Here is a 10961-nt window from a genome sequence, read left to right as displayed (position 1 = left end):
AATCACAAGAGGACAATTGGGATACAAGGATCACGTCACTGTCCACGATATCTAAAACCTCCCTAAGTAATCACAGCAAGAGTCTATTGTAAATTTGATCTAACCTGAGATTAGAACACTACTAGATGATTAAGAACAGTCTCTCTGTGTTGTCCTTGTTTTCTTTCCTTTCTTTCTCTTATTTTTCTGTCTTTTCTTCTCCTGCTACGAAGATCACCACGTTGCTGTTCTTTTCTGCCCAAAAAACGCAGCCACCACACCCCACTTATATTGATCTAGGGTTAAGTTAAGAGGTGGTGTGAGCTGTGGGCTTATAAAGCCCACCATGGGCTGAACTTACTTTGGGCTTTCAGCCCAACAATAATAAGGTGTCCAAAGGACTTCCCTTCGTCTAAACCGAGAAAGAAACTCACCTCAACAGGATAAAGCTTGCTTGAGGTCAAACTCGATGAGCATACTCTATTAATAGTCTTCTCCAACTCATAAACCAATTCGGATGATCTCTCGCTCTCAGTGTCTGTCTGACGAAACCGAGATGTTAGGAAGTAAACTTCTTAGTACAAATGCACAATGTTTTTAGATCAAGTCGGTGTTGCAGATGTGTTGACATTAGTAGTTGGGTGTCTCCTTAGTCTAAACTAATACAGAAACTCCACAGGCGGTGGTGATGGTCAAACATGGAGTCTTGGTAGATAGCCAGATGCTTTCACCTGCTATCCATCTAAAGCTGGTTTCCATGTGCGAGACATCAGAATAAGAAAAGACAGACTGTGTTGTGATGGAATCGTTCGGCTCTTTCCTGGCTAAGTTTCCAGCCTCCTCCTCGTGCCGACGACTCCCATCTGGTGTAGGTGTGATCTCTGCGGAAATATTCTTTTATTATTATTATTATTATTTTAGATAAATTTCTTTAGATTTATCGTATGTCTGATCTTTATAATTATCACGTAATAATCTCTAATATATTTCTATGAATAATATCTTTCGCCTGACCGAAACATAGAATAGATGTTTGAATGTTCTTCGCAAGTCGGAAGGGCGGACCGGACTCGTCTCCGATACATGAGATGAGATGAGACGAGACGTACAATAAACAATCGGAAGACTGCCTCACCTATCAGACGAAAGCAACATGTACGCAGTTAGATCACACCTTCACTTAATGTTCTTAATTGCTGCTACCTATCACGACATAACATCATCCATTAATCCTCACGCTAAGAGGAAGATAATGTTCTTAGCGGATAACTTTTGGTATGTGTTCCCTTGTTTGATGAACGGATAAAAGGCAGCAGCAGTAGTGTACACTAAAGCTGAGACTGGCAGCATGCAAGTTTAACAATGAAAGAAGAGGCCAAACACATCACAAGTTAATGCCTTGATGCCATTACCACATTCCTACCTGCGATTAATCTAAGCTTTGGCAGTAGCGATTACAACCGGAGCTTGGTTGTTTAGTGGTAGGAGAAAGCAGGCGCACAGTCAGGTGTCCTCTTTTGTTTTGCCTCACTAGTGCTGCAGTAGTTTAGTAAGTTGTACATGTTTTAGGAAGAACAGAAGGATGTCCTATTCATGTCAAGAGTTTTCCAAAGAGGGTGAAGCGTTCATGGAACATACAACAAGAACATTAATTGTCCATATTCTACAGACACGCTTTCCAACATCAAGCAGGAGGAAAATGTCGTGCGTAGAACTTTGGCTGTTCCAAGCCAATTGTTTGGGGACAGGTGAACGAAGACCATCAGACGACAGCTGGATCTCTCTGGTCTTCGAAGCATATCCCAGTTTGAATGCACTGAAGAAGGTACACTCCTCCTTGTGGTGAGCTAAACTAGTGTAATTATATGGACCTCAATCCCGTCACCTCAGTCCCCTTTGAGCATCAAGGATGATACTTTTAAGCTCTCCCAAGTGAGGAGGACCCTCCCCTCGTCCGTAGAAGCAATAGAAAAGGGAACCCGTGGTGCTTATGATAAGAAACCTGGCACTAACCTCTGCTTTTTGTGCGTACTATGTTTCAGCCATCAAAGTCGCAATTGATTACTTGCCAAACTTTCCGATAGGAAGAGGCCAGTCTTCAAGAGAGGGAGTTCAGCTTGTGGGTACTGCGTGCACATTGTTACTTGTACTGAGCCTGCATGTGGATCATCATGGCAGCTGTTAGATATCAGTGTAGATATGGTGTGAATGATAATGTATCCTTTTCGGTCTGCACATCCTTGGAATGGATATGATGCAATGTCTTCTGTCTCTAGATACCAAAGAAGGTGATCATTTGGAGTTTCCTCAGGATCTCACCAACAAAAAGACACAACCAGTGGTCTGCAAACTGTAGTGAGACTCTCTAGCTTGTGTCATGTCTTTTGCCTTTCCTTCCGGGCTTAGATTCAAACTAGCAAGAATCGTCGTTAATGAACTATAATTTATTGTTATAAATATAGATAAAGGTACTTTCGATGCTTGTAAGATCTTTTAAAGTAGATTCAGAGAGAACCGAGAAAAAAAATTATCCAGAGTTTATGTGAGAAAGTAGAGAATCACAAGAATATTTCTTCTATCGAATTTCTGAAATTATTCTCTCCTACTTTCCTTCCTAGTTTACCATTATCTGCACCACCACCTAAAACCAGATGTGCTACTTTGATAGGAAGGATGGTGCAAAGTTGCTGTGGTTGAATACATCCTCCTGATCACATTGTAATTTCAGAACAGTGGCATTCTGCCAAAAAAATTTCTTGAAGCTTTCATGGTCAAGAGTAGGTGTAGAAATGAAAACAGAAGGAAGTGATGGGGATGTGGAGAACATGGATTTGGAGAATTTAGATTGAAAGTAGAGAGACTTCATAGATGCCATGAATCTGCAAGACACATCACAAGTGTCTTGTCTTACCTACTGCTATCCTTTTTCACTTTTTACTGGCATCTTGGTGTTTTGTAGGAAAAGTATACAAAAGTCTACCAATCTAGCTAAAACTCTGAGTTGACTATCTTGAAACACAACAACTTATCCCATCTTAATTTATATTTCTTGAAAATATTCTTATTTTATTTCTTCTTTATATATATATATATATATATATTATAGTATCTATTATAATTAAATATTGCTCAAGAATTTTACTAGAGAAAAATCGAAAGTCATTAGTTGCTTTGCTTATTTGAGTGAATGAAAGGCCAAAAAAAAAATATTTTTAATTAATATTTTGTATTCTAATTACATATATTATTGCCTCATGTTATCTACACCATATGAGTTCTATGCAAGACATATAACATGATTCATAAGATGTGATGGGACAGCTTGTTATACTTGGATTTTTATCTAAGATTATTTTAATTATATTTAAGTTAAAATTAGTGAAGAATATTTTTAGTGATTTAAATTTGAGGTGTGGCACATCTTAAGTGAAATAAATAAATATAGAAATAATTTGGGAATTGTCATTAATTATTTAAACCAAATAAGTTGTATTAAAAGTAATTTTTTAATTCCAATTCTAAAAGTAATGGTTTAGATTTCCCCATCAAACGTATCTATTTTGATTTGGAAAAGGTAGCCGTCGGTGCTTTGGGTAAATTAGAGAGAGAAAGAGAGAGACGGCACCATCTCGAAAGAAAGAGACTGCAATTAATGTCAAGGGTCACATTCTCATGGGGGGGGTTAAGGTAAATTAGAGAGAGAAAGAGAGAGAGAGAGAGAAAGAGAGAGACGGCACCATCTCGAAAGAAAGAGACTGCAATTAATGTCAAGGGTCACATTCTCATGGGGGTTAAGGTTAATTGCATTTGCGCAAGGAGATCCGAGACACTGATGCATGCATCAGTGTCTCGATGGGGTCATTCACGTATCATCAGCTCCTGAAAAGAAAGAAGGGACAATCCAATGCTCGGACTCAATGAAAAGATGCATGGAACCATGTGATGTGAAGGCCACTACTGCATGCAACCCTCATGGATGCATCCACGGCCCGACTTAAGTCACCAACCTCGATAAATGCCAAGAATCTAAACTACATTCTATCTCGTACACATACATAGTTTTGATCTTTCCAATACAATGATGATGACAATAAAAATTGATAATTCAAATCTTATTGAGGTCATTAACTTTTAGATATATGAGTTTTATAAGATCGATATTTAAATATATTAAGTTTTTATAACAGCTAGTTTTCTTGGTATTTAAAAAGAGAAATTTTGATACTATAATACGATTATTTATTTATAAATTGGATAATTATAGATAATCTCATTATTTGTATGCCTCAAGTCATTTACATTGATCTTCTCCGAATCGTATGCATTAAATTATCTTTTACTATCTAATTTAGTATCATATCGAAAGTCGAAAGTGAGAAAAGAACGAATTTAATATTATAAGCTTAATAAATGGTATTGGATCATATCTCATGATAAAGAAATTAAGAAAAAAAATATCTATGATTCAACATATTACAAGTTATAACAATTATAATGCTAAGTGACTGTAACTCTTTTCGTCATATATTTTAGGAAGAAAATCTTTGTATATATTAGTCGTCTAGATCTACTAAAAGTTTCTTTTCGTAAAAAAGTCACACCTTTGAGTGCGGATTTTCTTTTAGTAGTATTTTTGGTTTGGCACCTTCTATTTATTAATATAATAATTATTTTTTTTCTGAAAGAAAAGAAAATATGATTTTTTAAGTAGCAGTATAAAATTGTAGGTAGCTAAAACAAAGCACAAACCATATTCATGATTTGTGCATGCTCAACTCAAAAAGCCTTTTTGCTGGAGTGCTCAACACCATGATGAGGAGCGTAAATTTAGGCCCTGCATTAGCATGTGTGTGCCCCAAACTGGGCATGGAGGTGTCTTCTCCCTCCCCACGTCATTAAACTATTCTTTGGGTATGTTCTTCCTAGTACCTGCACTGCTTGGGATTTTGAGTTTTATGGAATGGAATGGAATGGAATGGAATGAATGAATCCAAGTATGTTTATGGGGATACAGAACACAAATATTTATCTTGGAGTGTCTGGCATGGTTAATGGCAATGATTAATTGGATTAAAATAACAAGGATGACTAATACCATGCCAAATAAAAAGGGCATCCCCTCCCACCCTGTGAGCCAAAACGGAGAGGATGAGGAGAGGGAGAGGGAGAGGGAGAGAGAGAAGCTGCAACAGCGTGAAACAGCATGGATGATTTGAGAGGATACCCAACTCGGTTGCCATTTCTATTTCCCAGCCTTGCCTTTCCTTTTGTGTGTCAACCCTGAAGGCCAACAACGCACCTGAAACTGTGGCATGCCACTCTTCTACCCCTCCACCCATTTCTTGAGCTCCATCGACACACAAATAGGTGGCCTTCGCCAAGTGCTTGCTTGCTGGGCTTTATGAGAATTCTAGTCCACAGCGGGGCCAGCGCAGCTCTTCTTCCTTGCCTTCTTCGGCCGGCGTCTGCGCCTTGCGGTCTCACGTCGGCCACTGTCGCAGCGGTGCCGCAGCAGAGCCGCCAGCACCATCTGAACATGTGTCGCAGGGGAGTGCTTCCTGAGCATTATTGCGTCGAGGGCAATGGTGATGCGTGGAAGGAGAGCGTGGTGGTCGTCATGGGCGCCACCGGAACGGGGAAGTCGAAGCTGTCCGTCGAGCTGGCCACGGTGTTCGACGGCGAGGTGGTGAACTCCGATAAGATTCAGGTGTATCGGGGCCTCGACATCACCACCAACAAGATGCCGCTCGGGGAGCGCTGTGGCGTGCCGCACCATTTGCTGGGGGAGCTCGACCCGGCGGCGGGCGAGCTCGACCCGGCTGGGTTCCGGGATATGGCGGCGCGCGCCATTGCTGGGATCGCTGGCCGAGGACGGATTCCGGTGGTGGCTGGCGGGTCCAACTCCTTCATACACGCCGCCATGGCGGGCAGGTACGACCCGCGGCAGAGCCCGTTCACGGCGGGGTGGCCGCGGCGGACGACGAGGAAGGAGGCGGGGGCGCTGCGGTACCGGTGCTGCTTCCTGTGGGTGGACGTGGACGCGGCGGCGCTGGCGGAGCAGCTCGACCGGCGGGTGGAGGAGATGGTTGCGGCGGGGATGGTGGAGGAGCTGGGGCGGTACTTCGCGGAGGAGGCAGAGGCGGAGGCGGGTAAGTCGAGGCACCCAGGGCTGGACAAGGCGATCGGGGTGTCCGAATTCCGGGAATACTTCCTGGGCGAGGGGCGGGGGACGGAGGCGGCATACGAGGCAGCGGTGGTGGCCATCAAGGCCAACACGAGGCGACTGGCGGAGCAACAGGCTCGGAAGATCGAGCAGCTGGTGGAGTTGGGGTGGCCGCTGCTGAGGCTGGACGCCACCCCGACCGTGTTGGCGCGGCTATCAGGGACAGCGGCGGCGGCGGCGGAGGCAGAGGCCGCGTGGGAGAAGCACGTGGCGGGCCCCAGCGCCGTCGCGGTGGAGCAGTTCCTGAATGGAGACGTCGAGGCGCATCACCACCACCATCACCACATCATACCTTCTCCTCTGCTTTATATTTGAGAGCTTCTGGTCACCCGGTCCCGGTGCTTCGTTTTACACGTTCACCTCCCTCCCTCCCTCCCTCCCTCCTGTCTCTGCTTTATTTTCTTTTTCCCTTTTTGTTTGTAATAGGTAAAAAGAACAAAATGAAAGTAAAGAACAATATAATGGAAATAGAAGCTGTGATTTTTATTTGCATTTATATTTTCTGTACTTTTTCTTTTTCATTATTATTTTTTTGTGACTCATGAGAGAGAGAGAGAGAGAGAGAGAGAGAGAGAGAGATACCATTGAGGGAGTTGAGGGTTCAGAGCAGAGCAGAGAAGAGCAGTGGTGTGAAGAGCAACCCAAACCCCACCCTGCTCAAGGACGTGTGGGCATTGGGGAATACTCCACATTCTTGATTTCTTCCTAATTCACAACTCACTCCTCTGCTTCTGAGTGCCAGGATCATCCAAACTCCACATCGAAAGCCAATCAGAAATGCTTCGAAGCTTTCATCCTCTGTTTCTTTGCATGCAATGCTCAATCTCCATATAGCTGACAGTGGGAAGCTGCGAGCCAACGTCTCATTCCTACATAACATCCACAACTGATCTACACAGCTGTTAGAGAGAGAGAGAGAGAGAGAGAGAGAGAGAGAGAGGGATGCGTGGCTCGTAGCTGATCTCCAGAGCTGGAATGGCAGCGGCAGAAGCATCATCATCGACAGTCCCATGCAACCAAGGACAGATTGGAATAACAGATCCTTTAGCTGCGTCCTCCATAGGATGATGCGAGAAGCTACAGAGCAGGGGCCGAAGGCGAGGTCTGGCGCTTGCGATTACGAGGAGGAGGAGGAGGAGGAGAAGGCACGTGAATGATTGGGAGGTCCCGTCGTCGAGGTGTTCAATGAAGTTCCCATCCATCGTTCTTCCCCTCCCTCGCCGATGGCTAGTGATGCGACGTGAACAGAGACGGCGACGTCGACGATGGACATGAACTCCTGGGTACGTGGCAAAAGGACGTCCCTGTGATCGGCATCACAGCATTCCACCGCGCCATGCGAGGGTGGAGATCGTTCTCTCCGTCATGGCATCACTCGAACCTGTTGGACTCAGTACAAGTCGTCGTCGTCTCCATCGATCGAATCAGACACGTATCAACAACTTTACACTATTCAGACATGCTGATCGTTAGCATACTATTTTGTATTGATAGATCGCATATTTGTATCCGTGCAAGAACGCCTTTTAATGTAGTCTAATAAGACGAAGAAACCTATTTATTGATACAGAGGAAATGACACAGACATTTGGGCATCGACAAGTTCTGACACTAAATCGGTGTTGATATTATGTGAACCTCAAATGTCAGCCCATAACGTAGTTCGTAAGACTATCCACTCGGTAATAATTTGGATAACTTTATGTAAATGATCTCATAAAAGACTTATCTACTTCATAATAGCTAAGCCTCTTTAAAAAGACAAACTATGTTCTTCACATGCTAATATAGTCAACTATTATTCATATTTGAGCGTTGATGATAGTTTTTGCATGTCGTACCATTACAACACCTACTTTACGACAAAAGTAGTGTCGAACTACGTTAGTTCCCTGACGTGTATTAATAGCTTATATGCAACAACAAAAATGATGTTAATAATGTTTAAATAATAATAATAATAGCTTATATGCAATAATAGTAGAGTAAAGTCATGAGTACGATATTCTTTTTGTGTCCTTGTCAAGGGAAGTCTTATCCACTGGACCAAGGTTTTTATTGTATGATGAGATTCATCCATTGTGACAAGTGATTGGAATCCAAGTGGACTCGTTTGTGTCGGATTGATCCTTAAGATCGAGTTTAGATTATTTTAGATCCATCTTAATTCCAAGGAAAATGAAATGAGCGTGGACCTTATGGATGGATCGCCATTGTCCTCGACCTCGCCATCACTATCATTCACAACTGTACATTAGATAGAGATGTATAGAGTAGTGTTTCTGATGATACTTTTATTTGAAGTCGATGATTCAAATGTGTTTTTCGTTGGTGATTGACCAAGTCAGATGTGGAGGATCACAGCCAATTTGGTACCTTTCTTATCTATCTATAGTAAATGCCACTCGATTGAGTTTGGGTGACACTGTTAAGCTGAGGTGGATCCTATTAAGTGAGATGCAATAGAGTCGAGCAAATCCAAAGCGATGTCCGAGACGAGCATCGAGAATCTCTATCGCTTGCGTGAGAGAGGAAGAGATTGTCCAGCCTTATCTATTGTAAGATGAGGTTCTCGAAATCTTAGTCGTGGAATACATTATGGTCGTCTAGTTTTAATGGTGTGGCAGCCAATCCAACTCAAGCTCGACTATGACGGCACCCATCAAGCTGACTTGGAGAAGGTTCAACCTAAGTTGATCCAACTTATAATGGTGTCCTCTGAGCTACGTATAGCTATGCATGGTATACGTCGAGCTTAGTAGAGTTACGGATGACAAGTTGATGATGAGTTGATCAAGCTGAGTCATGACGATATACATCGCGTTGGATGATGATATGTCGAACGAGTGCTTCGTAAGTTATAATGGTATTCGTCACATTGACCTCTATCATGACTCTTTATTCTTTTATTTTTCCTATATCAACAATATATGCATTTACAAATTACTTTAGATTTATTTTGCTTTCACCATGTATTATTATTTATTTGCTAAAGGAAAGTAATATGTTGGTAGCATTCCATTTCTACGTACAAACGACTCTTCACCCAACCCATTCCTATCCTCACCTAACGCCAAATCACCATTATTTGTTGTTGGATGGCTCCACTAGAAAAGTATTGGACATCGAAATGGGGATTTAGTCTTCACTCCAACCCAACGGACATATCATGTGGTTTTGGAAGCATATTTACATAATTAATGGCACCCTATTGCACTAGAAGATTCGTCTTTGTGTTCTTTCTAAAAGTCCAAATCGCTCTCTCGGTGATTTCTTTTTCGTTCCAAAATCTTTAGTTTGGAATTCCCTCGTACCAATTTCATTAAATTTGAGTCCAAGACTCGGTCTTCGATCTCTATTGATCATGTTGTTCTTCATTTTTAACACCACGTGGATGGTGAACATCATAGAAAATAAATCATGGTAGGTCAATTTTTATATCCAAGAATCCATGGCAAATCCCCTCTTTGATCCTTATTGTTCTTAATATATCTCTCGGTACTCCCTTTTCTTACTTGCGAAAGCAATCTAAATGACACGAATTATTAGAGGTCATGACTTATAAAGAATTTAGTAAATGTATAAATTGAAAAGCTGGATTTTAATTTTAATGGATGCAAAAAAAAAAATTTATGTTTCATGTTGATTTTTTTTGTTTTGTTTTTAAAATGTGGAATGAGTTCCAATCGAAGATAGATTAATTATTTATCCATATCAAAATATACCAAAATATAAATCGCATGAAAGCACCTATTCATATTTGATTGACAACGACGACACTAAAGCAATAAGTTGCCGACGGATCAAAAATGAAACAATTAGATATATTTTTATTTTTCAACATAAATTTGAGAATCAAATTAAAGTCGAAAGTTCTTTTACTTAATTTATATTTTTCTTTTCATATTTACTTTGATTTCAATTAAAAAATTAATAATATATTAAATTTAATAACTTAAAATATTAACTAAAAATAAAATACGTTCAGTTCAATACACGAGACTCGCATCAATACGAAGTCATCTCCAAGAAATATCAATGTAGATTGTTGCGATATCAAGCGACTAAAATACTAACAAGTGGAAGAAATATATATCATCGAATGTCAAAGAGAGGAAAGAAAAAAAATAAAAAATATTAATCGCATTCAGAAGCAAAGATAAACTCGTCGAACATAATCCAAGAGAGCCACTAAGAGCTGGCACCGATACGAAACAAGCAACCGCGACGAGAAACCAGGAACCCAACCTGGAAACCATGGACTTGGATTTGGACTGAGAGCTCTCTCTCTCTCTCGCTGTATCACTATCAATCCCTCCTTATCGATGCCGTCAATCTCACCACTGTTAAAGCACTGTCGACCCATATGCTATCAGTTCACACCATGCAATTGTGGGTTTGGAGTTTACACTCCACCACACTAAATGACGATCCAACAACAGGAAACACGACCGGGACGTCTGAGGAAGCGACACACTGAGCTCGCCTCATTCCATGCAACGAGATGCCAACATCTTTAGACGTTTTGAGAACTCGTTGGGTCGACTCGAGACTTACCCGAGTTCGATCTGCTCTCTTCGTGATGCCGTGTCGGTCGATTCGTCCTCTTGCGCAATTCAATCACTATTTTAATGGGTTAATCCGATGGGTATTGTTACTATTGTCCATTAATTATCCCATTTGTTCTGATTGGAGGTACAGCCAATTTATCTACTCACTTCCTCCACTTGCAATCTCATCTCTATATAATTTTTACGAC

The 10961-nt window shown here is 41.5% G+C and overlaps 1 protein-coding gene across 1 annotated transcript; it reads left to right on the top strand.

The window, feature by feature from the left end:
* The first annotated feature begins 4974 nt into the window (after positions 1-4974).
* On the top strand, positions 4975-6698 carry LOC103981583 (adenylate isopentenyltransferase-like). The gene has a single exon (XM_009398334.3). The coding sequence runs from the start codon at positions 5381-5383 to the stop codon at positions 6515-6517; it is 1137 nt and encodes a 378-aa protein (XP_009396609.2). The 5' UTR covers positions 4975-5380; the 3' UTR covers positions 6518-6698.
* The last annotated feature ends 4263 nt before the right edge of the window (positions 6699-10961 follow it).

Source organism: Musa acuminata, chromosome BXJ2-4 (genome assembly GCF_036884655.1).
Source record: "Musa acuminata AAA Group cultivar baxijiao chromosome BXJ2-4, Cavendish_Baxijiao_AAA, whole genome shotgun sequence".
Classification (NCBI taxonomy): Eukaryota; Viridiplantae; Streptophyta; class Magnoliopsida; order Zingiberales; family Musaceae; genus Musa; species Musa acuminata.
Note: the sequence above shows the minus strand (reverse complement) of the source record. Positions and strands in the feature narration are given on the sequence as shown.

Excerpts from the sequence above, each read along its gene's own strand:
- LOC103981583 (XM_009398334.3), top strand. The coding sequence starts at position 5,381 with ATGAGAATTCTAGTCCACAGCGGGGCCAGCGCAGCTCTTCTTCCTTGC.